Below are 18,425 nucleotides of genomic sequence, written 5' to 3'. Positions count from 1 at the left end.
AAAGACGACCTGAAGAATGCCCGAGAGGAGGTGGAGGCACTAATGGCCATGGCCATGACTGAAAGGAAGCTGCACTGGACAGAGCTTGAAAGTTGTGCACAAACTGCTGAAGAACTATCAGAATAGATCGCAGAAGCCTACCAATAGTACTCTGTGGCCGAGCAAGGTAGGAGGATGGCCAAGGAGCAGTTGAACCTCTGGGATAAGGAGAAGGCCCAGATGATGGAAATCTGGAGCGAGCAACAATAGGTGGTAATGATGTTGTCTCAGGAGATGGAGAGGGGTAAGGAAAACATGGAAAAAAAGGCACAACAGTGGGAGGAACACAACCTTGAAAGAGTGCGGGGACTGACAGAGCGCCTGGCAATATCAGAATGTGAGAGGGTGCTCATAGAGTCCAGAGCTAAGGCCGCTAAAGCATGCTCCAACACATAAAGGCAAGCCTTTTTGAGCAACGTTCTTCATGTCACACAAGCTGAAGGTGAGGACTCGGTGGAGAGAATGAGGAGGAAGCTGAAACTGACAACCAAAGCTTTAAGACATGGCTTGCAAGAGCACACACTTCTAATCGGCACAAGCATAACCAAGGAGCAGAAATGTAGCTACTTGCGACAAGCCGGCCTCTCCACAGATGAGCTCAGGGAACTTGGATTCGAGGAACAAGAGCAGCCCTACCCACCCCCAATCCAACTCCCTATGGAACAAGACATCGACGAAGGGCCTGACCTCGAGCAAGCATTCGAGGAAGAATTGCAAATCAAGGAGGCCAGTCCGCCCTTACCTAATCTACCCCCAAAAGAGCCGGAGGGTACCTAAGCTCCCGAGCTTGTTGTTGCTGCAAGAAGAAGAAGATAGGAACTTGTGGAGAGAGCCCAACAGAGGGCACAGGCATGGCCTCAACAACTTCCTAACGAGCCCATGTCGCCATGCAAGGACCACTACCCTGTTAACTGACCACATGAGCTGACTATCTGGAAACAACAAGAGCTCCAATATCGACCCTTCGAGTTCTCCTTCCTCTACCCACGGGCCTTAAATCGAGTCTTACCCTTGGAAGTAGTGGAAGGAATCATTTGTTTGGGCAATACCCTAGCAAACCGATGGGTTGAGAAGCAAAGTATCATTATCACCCAATGGAGGCAGGATCCCACATACTACTGGCAAGACAGGGTCTATCAGGTTCCCAAAAATGTCAAATGCTATGAGGCATAGCCAAAGTGGTGGAGGAGGATTTAGGACACAAATTTTGATGCATGGATGGCCTTCTGTGGCACACTATATAAAGAATGGAATGATCTTGCCTACATGCCCTACCCTCGCAGACATGGAGTGGATTACGATAGGGGGATGCATGGCAGGTATGATTTTTTGAAGATCTACAATGTCAATGTAGCAACTCCCGAGGATTGCATAATCTTCAGAGTAGGGGACTTGCGCCCTTCTATTAACCATTTTCTCGAGGATTTCTCTTCCTGCCCAAACCCAACCTTCATAACCACTTGTAATTACCTGAGGATCATTAGGTTTCTGCTTAAACAAAAGCCAGTACCTAAGGAAGCCCACCTCCCTCCCAACTCTTTTTTGACATTAACCTAGAAATAGTTAGCTGTGCTATGACTAGGCTCATGATGAGGGCAACCCTGCTTCCCTCGTTTTGCACGAGGATCCTTGAAGACATGAATGATAGCTGCTTTACGAGGTGCAACCACCCTTTTTTGTCAACAACACCTCTCAATGTGAGGGTTAACATCAAGAAATACTTGCAGAGCCGCACATTCTTGACTAAATCCCTAAGGCCACCTTGTGACTCGTCCAAGTAAGATTAGGGTATAGCCTGAGAGCACTCCTGTGGCAAAAAAAAAGGAGCTATCACACATCGCCACCGCAAGTTGCACATCCACCACAACCATTGCACCTAGGGGTCCTCAAGTTAGGCACCTCCGGTGGCCTTGATCGATTGGCTCCGTCCTTAACCCCCTAGCCTCATTTTGATCCCCCACTTCCTGCTTAGGGCACATCAAGGGCATGCCGCACCTAGGGAGGTAACACTCACCTATGGTTAGACGTGTCACCCTAAGCTTCATCTCACTAGCACCCGCACAATGCACCACATGACAATGGGACACACCCACACGTAATGCACCTTTATTTTCTTTCGACGTACAACTGAAGGCCCCACTACCAGCTTCAGAGACCCCATCATCCATGAACTTCCCTCCCCATCCTACACCTTGTGCCATCAAATATAGCACAACCAACCAAGGGGTGAACACAATAGCCATGATCAGAAAGTGAATGAAGAAGCTCATTTGGAACAGCGCAGGCGAACTCAGCCACGGAGAGTTAAATGACGGATCCATCTAATACCATTTTGAATTTCAAAGATGGACCCACCCCCCAACATCCCTCCAACACCAAGGATCATATCCAATGCCAAGGCCTCTCAGTTCCATAAATCCCTCCAACACCAAGGATTATATCCAATGCCATGGCATCTCAGTTCCAAAAATTCCTCCAATACTAGAGTCCCTACCCAGCCCAAGGGCCTTTCAGTTCCAGAAATCCCTCTAACAGGTCCAGAAATCCCTCCAACACACCCCCACCATGGTATGTCCACAACCTCAAGAAACCCCTAGCATCCCAACACCACCATCCCCCTCACCACCAGCAAGTGCCATGGGATTGGCACTCATCTAGGAGGGGGGTACAAAGAAGGTGGAAAATTGGGAAAATGTAAAGCAGAAGATAAGGTCAAGGTAAAAGTGATATGGGAGACCAAGGTGCACCATGAGAAATGTGGAAACACAAGAAGTGCAGAAAAGTCCTGAATCAAGGAGAAAGGCGCACAAGAAAAAGCGCAAGTCAATGCTTTTGTAAAAGAATGCAAGGTGCACCACGATTTATTTTAAGAGTGCTGGGCTCTCACTCGTGCAAATTGTAAAGGAAGATGGATGGTAGGAAGGAAGCTAGAAAGATAGGAGGACAATGGAAAAAATGGCCTAGGCTATGGCCGGCCGTGTAAAAAGGGAATGATTGCCCAAATGGGATTTAGGGCTTTGTATATAAAGTTCAAAAGAGGAATCAAAGCTCATTCTTGTGTGTGGCCAAAAGTAGCTCTTCTTCTTTTTCTTCTTCTTCTTCTTGCATGCTTGAGCTTGTGCTTGAGAGAGGGAGTGTGAGAGTGTGAGGGTGAGGGACCGTGGTGGAGAAGCTCTCCATCTTCTCCTCTCTCTTCTCTTCTCTCGTCTTGCTCGCGGTAATGGAGCTTGGAGCGTGGAGCTTGAGGATGGAGCTTGATTGAAGCTTGCACTTGGATCATGGAGCTATCAGAGTGCTCGAGAGAGGAGACAACTTGATGGACATGGAGGTAAGCTCACTACACTCGTAGGGATAGATAGTGCATTGGCTATGTGAGAGGTAGCCATTAGTGCTCGACTTAGAACACTTGAAACAATAAGTGGTCTGTGAGTCTCAGCGGTTAATGGCCTCTACAAGGAGCTCTACATATTTTTCACATGGATAAGCTTTGTTGCTTTGGCACTTTGTGATACATGTGTGTGTATGGGAGTATTACCATATTGTACATTTATTTGTTGCTTTGGCACTATTGTGATACATGTGTGTCCATGGGAGTATTACCATATTGCACATTTATCTTGAAGTCTTCAAACCACCAAAAAACATACTAAGACTTTTCAAACCACCACAGTAAAAGAGAACAAAACACACCAAATAGTGGTTAATGGAAGTAATTTAACCAAAAACACTTGAACTATTACACTAGCTAAACAAGACTTGCATATGCCTCTTGAGAACCTTCTATGCAATCATGTAAATAGAGCTCTCCTTACCATGACCTTAAAGGAATATCAAAATTTATCCCTTAAATTTATGGTGTCTAGGGAAGACCTAGCAAAGATTCTACCAAAAGCTTTTCAATTTCTAAACCCCCAAATAAAGCTTATTGCTATTGCTTAGAGAAAATTCCATACTTTTATCGAGCCATCATTCGAATCACCAAGGTCTCAAAAATGACGGTCTTTACATTCACTTTGCCAAAAAAAAAACCAAATAGCTCCATCCACACCTTTAGAGAAGGCCACATGCCTTTTACCTCTTGATATTCTCGAATAAGATGCTAAGTTGTCTTATTTCATCTCCTACACAACGCATAGTGGAGATACCTTTTTGAAGTAACTTGCTCTTTCTCTTTTGGGAAACTTATTCATAAGGGCTTTCCATAGGACAAACTTTAGTCTTCTAGATGGATACTCTTTTGAATCTTTCTAACTCTTCTCTTCTATGTCCTCATGTTAGTACAAGGGTATGGTTTCTTCTAGTCCTCAACCACTTTAAGGGCATGCCACCCCTCGAATGGTTTGAAAGTCACTTCTTTAGGATAATGCAAGAGAAATTTTCCCTTCTAAGACTTGAAGATTTTAAGTGGGTGGTCAAGCCTTAGAATATAAGAAGCTAGCCACTCTTTTTTTCTTTAAAAGGTTTCCTATAGCCAAAGCTTTTCTTTATCAGACAACTCCCATTTCTATGCTACTTTATCCATAACGAGCCACTTCAACTAAGTTGGTGCCATAAATCTATCCACCCTTTTGATACCTATTTCATAAAGCTTTTTTAGAAAGTTTAGGTTGGTGGTTAATAACTAGGACAAACCCTCATTTGAAAGCTCGATGAAAGTGCTATAGTGAGGCATTGCCTTTTCCTTCTACGTAGTACCTATCCAAGTAACTTCCTTGATCTTACTCTTTCACATATTCACTATTCCTTGGGTAGGTGTTGATTTAGGGATCTTAATTCCAGTTGCATTACTTAGCAAGGTTTCAAACCAATGAAGGCCAAGCCAAAGGCCTAGTGACAAACAAAAATTTGCCATCCAAAACCTAAGTGTCTCAAACCATGGTTGCTTTTGGTCAATCTTCTTGATGAGAGAGAACAACCACCTATTTGTAGCCTCCACACCTAGGCCCTCTTCTTTCTCTTTTAACATCATTAAGTCCTCTTGATGGGAGAGAACAACAACCTATCTACTACTTCCACACATAGGCCCTCTTCTTTCTCTTCTAATGTCACTAAGTCCAATGTAACTATACCTTCTTGCATTTTTAAGAAAATAAACTATTCCAATAAGATATTCCACAACTAGGCCCTCTTCTTTCTCCTCTATTGTCACTAAGTCCAATGTAACTATACCTTCTTGCATTTTTAAGAAAATAAACTATTCCACACCGAGGCCCTCTTCTTTCTCTTCTATTATCACTAACTCCAATGTAACTATGCCTTCTTGCATTTTTAAGAAAATAAACTATTCCAATAAGATATTCCGAATCTCCGATATCATGTAGTGCTAGTGCAGGTTCCTCTCGTATAGATTCAAAGGTACGACACAGATACAATGTAGACAGAAGTTCGTTTGCCTTGTTTAGTGCGCGAGTGTAAAGGTACCTTGGGATTATGGCTGCCACATTGCAGCTCCAGGTTTTGTACAGCCAACCTTGCCTTGGTCCTTCGACGAGAATAACAAGAAACAGGCGTTCTCGTTCTCTCTCATCGCCTCCCTTCCGTCAAAGGAATCGGCATCATCAAGCATGGAGCAGCATCATCTGCAGGTTTCAGTGCTGCGCTGCACTCACCACGGAGAAGCAAGAAGAGGTATGCCGCACACACAACATGTTGCTTCTGCTCCAGCTTTTGAAGCTCCTAATGCGACTTACCTTCTCTCTGATTGATTGGCCTTCAGCTGCAAAGCGCCAAGTTCAGGCTTCTGAAAGCCGTGCAGGACACAGAGAGGGGCTTTATCGCTTCGCCTGATCAGAGAGCTCTGGTCGAAGAATCAATGGTCAGTTTTCTTATGTGCACTCTAGCAAAGTAAATTCTTTTAGCTCCTTTCTTTTCCCAGGATTGAGAGGAGAGAATTAGTGGGTTCGGAGTAAGACTATGAGCCAGCTTTCGATTTTGAGCTTTTTGAGAAACAATAATTCGTGCCTTTGTTGACAAGCGTTGATGATGTGAGGGTGGCAGGTTGCTGTTGAAGCCTACAATGCCGGTTGTCCTTTGGACTTGCCAACACTCAATGGAACGTGGTTGCTTCAGTATACTACTGCCACAGATGTTTTGTCCATTCTACAGGCTGCTCAAACACCATTTCTCAAGGCAAGTTACACATTTCACTGAGTTGATTGTAGTAGGATCAGTTTTTTCTTTTGTGAGTGACAGTAATTGCGAAAAGTAATGCACAACTTTTTCTCATCGTGCTTGTACTTTTTCCAAAATATTTTGGCCTGCTCATGCAGCTGGCTGGCCCAAGAATGCTTGAAAATTAGGGAATATTATTCAATATCCATAAATCTGATGTCCTTGGCACCATTGTTTCCTCACACATGACCACAATTCTCGAATTGGCCTGATTCTTTTGTTGGATTTTAGTAGAGAGCCCATCCATTCATGCATGTGATCACCAAGCACTCTAGCAAGCATAATCAGCCACTGACCTCCCTTGTATTCGATTAATAAATAAATCTTGTGCTGTTAGGTAGATCATCAAATGGCATTTGATCCTAATGGAATTTGATTTTAAAAATATAGTATGTCAGGAGAATGAGTATATATGAGTTTGTTGAATTTGGGTGTCCAGCTCCATATCAAGCACCCACTGCATTGGGTACTACTGCCCATACTTAGGCATGATTAATGCTGCTATGGACACAAGATTTAAACTTTGCCTTGCTCCAAGTGATGATGTGTAGGTCACAATTTGAAGAAACCTAGCTCAAAAGGAACAAATGCCAACTTTTCAAAAGATGGCTCATGAGGTTCCTTCTTGTTTCAAACATATCTTTGATGAAGGGTTGATTGCACCTTCTTTGGTGGACCTTTGAGGCTTAAACTTGATCAGTAGCTTTATTGATGTATGCTACAGTCGCTAGCTCAAAAGGATACAAATTCATTAGTCATTTTCTATTCTGTTGTGACATTGTGAACACATGCATTGTATGCTAGAAAGTCAAGTATGATAGGTAAAATGTCCCGGTCTTGTTACATCCTTTGCCTATATTTGATAGGCCTTGGTAGAGCATTGCCATGCATTTCTTATTTGGTCTTGTGAGGACTCCTATAGGGAATGATGGGGTTTGGACTGTTATATGTAGATTCAATAAGCAGTCCCATTTCATTCCTGTATGAAAGAAGATTAAAGTTGATCATATGGTACACATATTTATGCAGCATACCTTCAAGTAACATCGCATACGTGAATTAATTGTGGAGTGATCAAGACCCTTAGATGGCTAGTTTTTTGGAAGGAGTTGCTTGAAAACTGTCAAAAGTGGATGCAGTGATGGAAGTGTGGAACACTACTGTAATAGATTGCTGAACACAAGAGACAAATGAAAGAGAGAGAGAAATATTGCAAAAGAAAAGAATGCCGCACTAAGAACTCAGAAGCAAAGAAATACTCGGAAAATGGAATCCATATACCAAGATATGAAATAGTACAGAGTCAATGTGAGTCACCAGTTGTGAAGGCATTGGTACCTGCTTCTCTATCTCCACCAAAACTTGTCAGATGATGAACGAGAGATGATGCATGATACATATTGTGGTGGAGGAGTGCCTGAAATAAATAGGCCAAAATAATGCCCTAAATGATGTTAGGTCAGTCAGCAATAAATGCCATAAACACCATCAAAATGACAAATAAAAAATGCATAAAATATCTAGAATGTGTCCAGCTCTCTTTGGGATGCACAGACTCAACCATGAACTGACATATTTGCTAACACTCCCTCTCAAATCATGGGTGATCTGATACAATTCAATATATAATGATAAGGACCATCATAGTACATACAACAAGGACCACCAGAGAAGAACCATGGATATCCAAGCAGTGGGTGCACAAGCCACCACCAAGGTGCCTCGGAGAGAGCCTGATGTCGATGTTGATCGTACCAACTCCTAAAAATAGAGAAGAATCATAGCAGCTCTCATTATCTGTTAATAATGTCTCGCAGTAGTATACAAGTCCAACTTGTCAAAAATGTCTCTGTAACATATGTGACCATGGATTCTAGGAGCCAATCTCGCTCTCTGTTAAAGAACTAGCTCATCATGAACGTGGATGTCAATCCTAGCTCCAGAATTTGAACCTACTAGACTTTGGTGAATGCATCGGGGAAACCCCTCTTAGGAACTTGTGCATCTATATACTTGTATAGATGACTCTCGGCTTCCCCATCTCACCACCCTCTCACACTTTCTCTTTGGCATTGGAGAGTTGTGAGGGATAACTGCATTGTTTGTACTATCACCTTGGAAGGGAGGCCCTTGTAGCCATCATCGGGGCTGCATAGGTGGAGCCTAAACCTTGACCTGGAGATGAGGAAGACTTGCTGAGAGAGTCATCACCCTACGTCACCGTCCGCCCTTGCTCTTGCCATAAAGTTGCTAATGTCCTATAGTGCTTCCAGAGGTGGCCCTTCTTGTCAGAGTGCAGCGATGCGGAAGTGTAGGACAAAGATTGAGAGAGTGAACACAGAGAGAGAGAGAGAGAGAGAGAGAGAGAGAGAGAGAGAGAGAGAGAGAGAGAGAGAGAGAGAGAGAGAGAGAGAGAGAGAGAGAGAGAGAGAGAGAGAGAGAGAGAGAGAGTGTAAACGCAGGAAATCTGCAGTGTAGTATGCTGTATAAGAGTGCAGAAATATACAAGGGGGTAGAGGAAATATCTGCATATGTCTTGATGACCTCGATCTCCGTCAGCCCGAGCACAGTCTGTCTTAGCCAACAGATCTCAAGATCAGAATCTGAAAATGAATGACTTTTGAAGTGTGCCACAAACTGGCTATAAATAGCCAAAAAGAAAAGGCATAAAAACTTGGCTACATTAAATGCAGCCGAGTGTAATAAAATAATGCCCAAATAATTGTCCTACTGCAGGCTGATGTGGCACCCTGCTGACGTGGCACCCTGCGCTAATCTGCTGTCCATCGTCTTAGGAAATGACTGTCTAACACTTTCTCTAAGATCCTGGACGGGGCAAAAGACTGAGGGATCTGGAATGTTGCGGAGGAAGAGCTTGGGGAAGTGCCTTCGTAAACAAATCTGCAAGATTATCCTCCATCTTGCAATACTCCACATCAATGGTCCCATCCAGAAGCTTCTCCCGAATGAAGTGATACTGGACCTCAATGTGCTTTGTTCGAGCATGGAATATAGGAGTCCGCACCAAGGCAATGCAACTCTCATTGTTGCACCGCAGAAGAGTAGGACGAGTCTGGGGGCAGCCAAGCTCCTCCAACAATCTCCGAAGCCACACAACCTCACATGTGGTGGAAGACACAGTCCGATACTCTGTCTCAGTATAAGAAAGGGCTATCGTGGGCTGCTTCTTGGTACTCCAAGAGATAACACCTGTACCCAAGGTAAAACAGTAGCCTATAGTAGACCGTCGGTGGTCCACATCGCCAGCCCAATCCAAGTCACTCCAACATGCAAGAACCAGATCTGAAGCATCTGAACCTGCGGGATAAGAAATCCCTAAGTCAAAGGTCCCCCTCAAATACCGAAGAATCCTCAGGGCAGCCTGCAAATGCACCTGTTTGGGTTCAGTCATGAACCCTGCCAAAAGACCCACAGCAAAACAAAGATCAACACAAGTGTTGAGAAGCCAAATCAAGGAGCCAATCAACTGATGGTAGCGTGAAGCATCCATCACGGGAGAATCTGAGTGTGAAGTGGCCTTCCAATTCGGATCCATAGGAGTAGTAATGGGCTGACAAGTCTCCATCTCAAAAGTCACGAAGAGCTCCTGAATGTACCTTTGCTGAGAGATGAAAATCCCCCTCTGAGACTCATAAATCTCATGACCCAAGAAGAAATGAAGTAGCCCCAAATCCGTCATCTCGAATGCTTGATGTAAAGCTGTCTTGGTCTCGTGGATCTTTTGTCCATGATCCCTTGTCAAAATCAAATCATCTACATACAATACAAACAACACACGACCAACCTCGGAAGTGTGCACATAAAGCTGCGGATCGGCCTTAGAGCGCCGATATCCCAACTGCGACTGACCTATAAACTTTCCCATTCGAGGATCCAAAGCCAGGAGGTTGCTCTACATAGATCTCCTCCTGCGAGTCACCATTTAGAAAGGCCGACTTTATATCCAACTGATAGACAGGCCATCTCCTATGGCCAGCCAAGGCAAGAACAGCTCGAATAGTCGCTATACGAGCAGTGGGAGCAAAAGTATCATGGAAATCAATGCTTGGGCGTTGAGCAAAACCCTTAGCAACAAGGCGAGCCTTGTGCTTGTCCAAAGAACCATCGCTAAGGTACTTGGTCTTGAAGACCCACTTGACACCAATCACCTTCTTGTGAGAGGGACGAGGCACAAGAGACCAAGTGCCATTCCTCTCAATAGCCTCCAACTCGGCTTCCATGGCCTTCCGCCAATGATTAGATTGCAAAGCCTCCTTCACTGAAGTGGACTCTCGATCTTGCATAACACGGGTCAGCAAACAATAGTTGGAGCAAACAAGCTTCGAAGAATATGCCTGGTTCCTCCGTGACCTCCTCGGTCCATCCTGCGGTTCCCACTCCTCAGGGACCCCCTCGATCCCTGAATCTCAAGAGTGTGTCACGGGCCCAACGAGGAGGAGGACGCGAACCTCTTCTTGGCGCTCTCCATCTGTTGAAGACCTAGGAACATCCACCGGCGGAATCCCCTGGGGGGTGGCTGGTGGATGTGAAGACTCAGAATTAGAAGAAGAATTTCCATCAAAAGACTTTGGCTCCAAAGGAACTATCTCGAGAGCCCAACTCTCCCTTGGATCTCCAAGGACGGGGTGCTCCTCACCCCCTTCTGTGGCCGAAACTTCCACGAACCGCATATTTCGGCTTGCGTAGACATCCTGCTTGACGGGATCAAACAAACGATAAGCTTGGGACAGGGAGCTATAGCCAACAAAAACCTGTCGGCGGGAAGCCGCCTCGAACTTATCACGTTGCGTCTTCGGAATGTGCATATAAGTGTCACACCCAAAGATCCTGAAATAAGAGACATCAGGCTTAGTCTCGAAGTAAGCCTCATAAGGTGTCATCCTGTCAACGGCCGAAGTGGGAGATCGATCGAGGGTGTGAACTGCAGTAGCCACTGCCTCGGCCCACAGAAACTGAGGTGTCTGTCGGTGCTCCATCATGGTGCGCCCCATCTCGATCACACTTCGGTTTTTCCATTCCAAAATGCCATTCTCTTGGGGAGTGTTGGTGTTAGCAAACTCTTGGTGAATGCTCCTATCTGCACAAAAACGAGCAAACTCATTAGACATAAATTCACCTCCCTTGTTTGAACGCAAGCTCTTCAGTCACTGGCCAAAACGGTTCTCTTCAAAGAGAAGCCAATCCTTGAAGTGAGAGAAAGCCTCTGACTTTAATGTCAAGAAATAGGCCCAAGTCATCCTACTGTAGTCATCTACGATTAACATGAAGTACAAGCTCCCCTTTAGGGACTTGGTCCTCATCGGGCCACAAAGATCTGTAGATACAAGCTCCATGGGTGAAGTAGACCGCCTAGAAGCTTTGTTGGAAATCGCATCCCGATGCAGTTTCCCATGAATGCAGGAGACACATGGCTGATGGCTCACCACTATGTCTGGCAATCCTCGGATAAACAATCCTCGCGACGCCTTCTGAAGGTACTCGTAGTTCAGGTGGCCAAACCAAGCATGCCATAACTCGGATTGTGTCTGAGAAGTAAGAAGAAGAGAAGTAAGAGCTGAAGAAGACTTCAATTTGTAGATGCCATTCTCCTCATACCCTGTAGAGAGAACCTTCCTCGATCCACGATCAAGGACTCGAATAGTATCATTGCCAAACTCCATCAAGAGGCCAAGAGCACAAATCTTATGGACCGAAAGTAAATGATATCCCAAACCTGGCACATGCAACACCTTAGAAGTGTGGATACCACCATATCCATTTGGAATAAGCTGCATCTTAACCCGTGTAGCAATAGACACAGAAGAGCTGTCTCCAATGAGAATCTGCCCAGGCGAAGGTCGCAAATGGGCAACACCAACGGGAGGAGGAGTCATATGTTGGGAGGCACCACTGTCCAGGATCCACTCACGAGCCTGGGGAGCTGCCATCGCAGCATCACAAGTCTTCGGTGTAGAGTCCTCAATGATTGCTAAGTGTAGAAAAGTAGCTGATGAGGGTACAGCACCGCTCTAGAATCCTTCGTGTCCTTCTTCTTGGTGTTCTTATTGTCTTTGTCGGGGCAATCCTTCTTCCAATGACCGGTCTTACCACAAATATGGCAAGTCGATTCCTTCTCCTTGTCCTTCTTGGATTTGTTGTCCTCCTTCTTCTTCTTTTGGTCCCTCCCCTTCTTTTGAGAGGCTTGACCAACCAAAGCCTCCGATTTGGAAGCGTTCTGTTCCTTCAACTGTTCCTCCTGGTCCAAGACCATAGGAACCAACTCTTCCCATAGAAGAGTTCACTTCTGCCCTGATGCAATAAGAGCGGAATAAAAAGTACCGAATCGTGGCGGCAACTGTAATAGTAAAGTGATCGCCATGTCTTCGGAGGAAATACGCTTCCTTGCATTTTGAACCTACATCTGAAGCTGCCGAAGCTTGTTGATGTGTTTCCAAAGTGAAGAAGACTTATTCACGGACAAAGTCCGTATTTGCACTTCCAAAGTGTTAGCAGTCATGTTTGTCATGCCTTGTCATCTCCTGCCTGTGAGCCTCAGTCTGAGTCAGACGAGGACTTTAGGAGCTTTGACGTGTCTATCACTTGTTTTGACGGAGGAGGTAGCTCATTCTAGAGCACTTAGTTTATTGCATTTTAGTGCATTTTCTCCTCCAGTCGGGATTTTATGTGCATTTCCTGGGGCAGTTTCTGCATTCTTCAGCCTGCCTCACCTGCCGGACATTGTCCACCCTTTCTGGGATTTTTCTGAGCATTCCTGGCATTTTTACCAGCATTAAATGCTGGTCGGACATATTTATGGCCTCAAATTTCAGGGCGGCCAGTTTTTGGTTTTTTTTGGCTATTTATAGCCATTTCTCACTTGGCAGTCAGTTGTATTATCATCTTCCCTCCTTCTTTGGCAGGTGCACACTTCGACTCCGTCATCTTCCTCCGTCTTCGGTGCTGCCGTCATCATCAGACTGATCTGGTGCCCTCACTGACGCTTCGGGCTGCGTGCAGGGACTGATCAGTCCACAGTTTTGTATTCAGCATTCATTACAGTCAGTGCAGATTTTCTTCCTTCATTTTCTGCTGTCTCTCTCTCCTCCTCTGTGTTCGTGTTCTTCTTCCGTTGCGCACTCTCACACAAAGAAACCCTCTTCATCAGGGTCATCCGGTTGTACATCTGATTGAGCTCCAACCATATCTCTTGAGCCACCGTCTAAGTGCTTAGTGTGAGCTATCACGGCTGTAGTGCAAGACAGAAACAAAAAAGATCGAATCCTAGCATTCAATTTGTCCCAATGAGACTGGGCCTTGGTCAACTTTGCACGAGCATTGGAAGAGAGTTTGGACTCATCCCTCACGAGGGCCTGTTAATCTCCTCCATCACCAGTTCCGCCAAATCATAAGACTCCAAAATGGGTAACATCATCACCCGCCAGGTGTGGTAATTGTCACCATCAAGCTTTTGATCCGATGGAAGAGCCGGCAGGACAGGCACCTTCTTGTCCATGATCGCGTGGAACGCCAAATCAGTCTCTGTAGACATGTTAATCTGCAATACCTGCACAAACGCAAAATCAGCCCCCTCTGATTGTGAAAATGCAGCCTTTTAGGGTTGGTTCCTCCATCGCCCAAACCTTCTTCACCCGTTGGAGGCGATGAAAAGGTAAAATCTGCAATGGAAGGCCTCAAACGCAGCCTTCTTCCCCATCGAACAGCAATAACCTGCAGCAAATTCACCGATTAGACTCCTTTCCCGCACGCCCACGCTCGCTTCAGCCTTGATCCGATGTGCAGCCCTCTCGCTCGCCCTCGAATCTTGGAAACACAGCCTTGTGTCGTGCTGAAATCTCCTCTTCAGATAGGTTCAGCCCTCAGTTAGTCCATCTTCACCGCTCTGATACCATGTCAGAGTGTAGCGATGCGGAGGCGTAGGACAAAGACTGAGAGAGAGTGAACACACACACACACACACACGCGCGCGCGCGCACAGAGGAGACAATGTAAATGCAGAAAATCTGCAGTGTAGTATGCTGTATAAGAGTGCATAAATATACAAGGGGGCAGAGGAAATATTTGCGTATGTCTTCGACTTGATGACCTCGATCTTTGTCAGCCCGAGCACAGTCTGTCTCGGCCAATAGATCTCAAGATTAGAATCTGAATGACTTTTGGAGTGTGCCACAAACTGGCTATAAATAGCCTAAAAGAAAAGGCATAAAAATGACAAGGTCGGCTGCATTAAATGCAGCTGACTGTAATAAAATAATGCCCAAAGAACTGTCCGACTGCAGGCTTACGTGGTGCCTGCTGATGTGGCACCCTGCTGACGTGGCACCCTGCGTTGATCTGCTGTCCACTGTCTGTCCAAGAAATGAATGTCTAACACTTCTTGCCACAATAATAGCACTGAGACTTCTTCTTCCGCCATATGGCACTCCTCTCTAAAACTAGAACATTTGAAGCACCTAGAGATCCTCATAGTAACCTGAAGTTGAACATAGCAAGTCTCCAACAGAACACTCGTAGACGAGGAAATAATGTTGGCATGCTGACCATTAGGAGGAGATGCCGGAGGAGCCATGAGGGTGATATAGAGAAGAGGAAGACAAGGGATCTTTAGGGAGAGAAGCATGCCAAAAATACATATCCACAGGGATTGCACGAGTTCAAAGTAGTAAAGAAAGCTCATAGAGAAAAGATCAATAGTAACCCAGAGTGTAGTGATGAGAACACGACAACCGGATGCACATGAACCCTCTTTAAAGCTGAGCAATGTATCACAAAGTGAAAAGATGGACGAGACATAGCCAAAAAACAGCCTGAAACGCGTGGCCCAACCCTGCACAGAAGCAAAAAAGCAAAACACATGCTGATGAGGAAAATGCAGACACTAGTTGCATTAAATGTAGTCAACCTGCAGTAAAACAGGTTGCCTCAGCTTGTTGTCCCCAAAACACAGATTTGGAAGGATCAATAACAGGTCCCGATCCCTGAAACAGCCCCAAAAATGATGGCAGATTGCAAAATGCTGAGAAAAGAGCAGAGAAACAGGCTAAAAAATTTTAAAGGATGGGTGCCTAGGCTGTAAATCAGTTGCAGCAGCAAGAACAGGTCCAAACAGCACATGAAAAGTCATAATTCAGACCTTAAACAGTGTTAAACAGCAGTAGGAACAATGATCCTGCAATTTGATACCATGTCAGAAGTGGATGCAGTGATGGAAGTGTGGAAAATTGCTGTAATAGACTTCTGAACACAAGAGACAAAGGATAGAGAAAGAGAAACACTACAAGAGAAAAGAACACTGCACAAAGAACTCAGAACCAAAGAGATACTTGGGAAACGGAATCCATATACCAAGCTATGGAACAAAATTGAACCAATGTGAGTCATCGGTTGTGAAGGCTCTGGCACTTGCTCCTCTCCCTCCACCAGAATTTGTCAGATGGTGAATGACAGATGATGCATGATAGATACTTTGGTGGAGTAAATGAAACTAATAGGCAAAAATAGTGCCATAAATGATGTCAGGTCAGCCAGTAATAAATGCCATAAACACCATCAAAATGACAAATAAAATATGTGTAAAATATCTAGAATGTGCCTAGCCCTCTCTGGCATGCACAGACTCAACTATGAATTGACATATCTGCTAACAAAAACATGAGTACCACACTAAAATTTTCTTTCTTCCATTCGTAGATTGATGATCAATCCGAAGATGCTTATTTCATAGCCTTGGGTCTTTGGAGGTGCTATGTTTTAGATCATAAGGCACAATGGGAACAATATTTGCCCTTGGTTGAACTTGCTTACAACAATATGGTGCATAGTTTCACTAGTAAGATTCCTTTTGAGATAGTTGAGGATGAAATGAAAGTTCCATCGATCTTGGGGAAAACATGGATGTAGCCTATCAGAAGGATAAATAGTCACTTTAGAGATCATAAGAGAAGCGGAAATAGGAAATTTGTAACTAGCCTTCCTTCCATGGATGGGTGGTAAATCCCTAATTACAACTTAAGTGCAGTAGTAAATAATTAATGCAAATCTGAAAATACAAATTTACCTACTGATCTCGGACAATGCACACTCGATTGGCTTCAAAATTGGCGCCGCTTTTGGTATTTCTTTAGCTTTATTGAAGAAGAAGTTGATTTACAATGGGATTCTCTTGATCCCCTTCACAATCCAAACTCCCCTTGTTGTCCAAAGTGACCAGCAAGTCTTCAATCTATTTTGCCCCTTGATTCAGGCACTTAATTAGCCTTCACCCGCTTCATAGACGATGAAAATGCCCCAAATTCAATGGTAAGCTTGTCCTCCACCTTAATTTAGCTGAAATTCACCTTCAACCCTGTTGAATCCAAGTCTTGGAGCTTCCCATTTTGGCATGCTTCCCAAGGCTGCTGCCAAACCCTAATTTATATTGTAAATTAGGATTTATAACAAAATTAGGGTTTACAGCAGAGAAATTTGCAATTTCTCAGCCTCCAAGGGTCTAAATGCTGAGATCTTCGGAGCAAGGCTGTGAAATGGCTAGGAGATGAGAGAGAAAGCTGTAGAGAAAGAAAATTCAGAGTTTTGTTGCAAAGAATGATTGAAAATTAGTCAAATGCAGCTGCTGCCTTGCCACAATAGCTTGTAGATGCAAAGAACTGAAGAAAATCAGTCATTTATTGTTGTTGCCCTATCTCAACAGCTTGTAGATGCTGTCACCTGTTGTTGATTGGTCTTCTCTTGCCCCTGGCTGCCTTAGAAGGTCCTCCAATGGCTGCAAATCAGACCAACAGTATCTCCTCTCTCTCTCTTGCAAGTTGAATACCCTAAAAATGCCTCTCCAGCCTCTAAAGACGTTTTTCAGTGTTGCATGGGCATTTTTGACAAATGGCAGCCTTCCCAAATGGTCTTTTTAGCATTATCCAAATTAAATATTAATTTTCAGTCTTTAAATACTGAAAATTAATCTAATATTAATTATTTTCGTGCCTTGAAAAATAATTTGACTGCCATTCTCGAGTGTCTTTGCGCCATCTTTGAAAATCAGATTGGCGTTAGGTACCATTAAATGCCACTTCTCTAGTGTCATCAATTGACACTTATGGCCAAATGAATGACCTAGGCCAACAATTGGCACCAGATACCACCAAGTACATGTGTGGCATAACTTATAGCAACTTTTGCCTTTGACATCCCGTGATTTCCTTGGGTCCTGAGCTTGTAAAATTTACTCTGACCCCAATTATAGCTCACATGTGTAACATTTACTTAACCATGTGATTACAAATTAATCCACATGCTAAGTGAGGTTTCAAAAATATATGTCCTCATGATAGCCCTTCCCCTTGAAATCCTTGCAATCGTCCTCGATTGCACTGTCAAATGCATCAAAAGCAAAGTACTACATTGGAATTTTCATAGGGCATCATCGTCAACACAACATTGCATATTACTGTTCAACCATTCCATATGCCCAAGATATGCTGAAAATTACTAGCCAGCATAGCATAACATAAGACTCACAAAGAATCTCAAAAACATTGCCAGATTATCATGTGACATGTCTATTTTTCATGAGCTCAACTCATATGGTAAAACCAAACCATAGCATAGCATAACCAAGCATAAACCATGGCTAAAACATCAATGGCATCATAACATATGCTGTTGTCCATGGAACTAGATATAAACCATTGAAAACTGAGCATAATTTGATCATAAACTCATCACTTGCTGATTTGAGAACTGATCACAAATTGCCACAAATGTAACTCCAAACTGATCACAAACTCATTGCAAAAACTAACGAGCAATCAATGCAAAAACTGATCCAAAAAGTGACCATAAACAATTCTCAAGCTGATCAAAATCTGAGCTGAAACTGATCAAAATTTTTGTCTCAAAATTAACACAAAATTCATGCCAAATTGATCATAAGCTAATGCAAAAGTATAGTTCCAGTGCTCGGGTGAAACTCATACTCATGTGCATACATCTCATAGTGACTAGTACACTAAGTAGTGACCTCATGGCAAACATACTGTCAGCGCAATACCTTGGATGCATGCTGAATACATTCGAGACCCACTACATACGAGAGCTGTTTATAACTGGAGGAGGGAAAGTGCTACCTCCCCCTTGAGCATCAAGCAATACTTCGGACCCTTGCTCTACTAAACCTGACGCGGCCCGAACTAAAGTCGGCTCTA

General features: G+C 44.2%; 1 protein-coding gene across 4 annotated transcripts in view; it reads left to right on the top strand.

Annotated features, from left to right (window-relative positions):
• Positions 1–5,353: 5,353 nt before the first annotated feature.
• Positions 5,354–18,425, top strand: part of LOC148027201 (Plastid-lipid associated protein PAP / fibrillin family protein) — a 94,078-nt gene continuing 81,006 nt past the window's right edge. For 2 of the 4 annotated variants that reach the window (XR_015692795.1, XR_015692794.1), the window contains exons 1-3: positions 5,355–5,667; positions 5,756–5,854; positions 6,037–6,168. Coding sequence is in view for 2 of the 4 variants with exons in the window: in XM_087690592.1 (XP_087546718.1) it covers positions 5,470–5,667; positions 5,756–5,854; positions 6,037–6,168 (429 nt within the window). In the remaining 2 variants the exon portion in view is untranslated. Of the gene's footprint in view, positions 5,668–5,755; positions 5,855–6,036; positions 6,169–18,425 lie in introns of all 4 variants that reach the window. The other 2 variants (XM_087690592.1, XM_087690591.1) reach the window with 2 other exon arrangements.

This window comes from Lygodium microphyllum, chromosome 13 (assembly GCF_053477565.2).
Source record: "Lygodium microphyllum isolate KBCC chromosome 13, Lygodium_microphyllum_v1.1.10, whole genome shotgun sequence".
Classification (NCBI taxonomy): Eukaryota; Viridiplantae; Streptophyta; class Polypodiopsida; order Schizaeales; family Lygodiaceae; genus Lygodium; species Lygodium microphyllum.
This window is presented reverse-complemented; position numbering and strand designations above follow the sequence as displayed.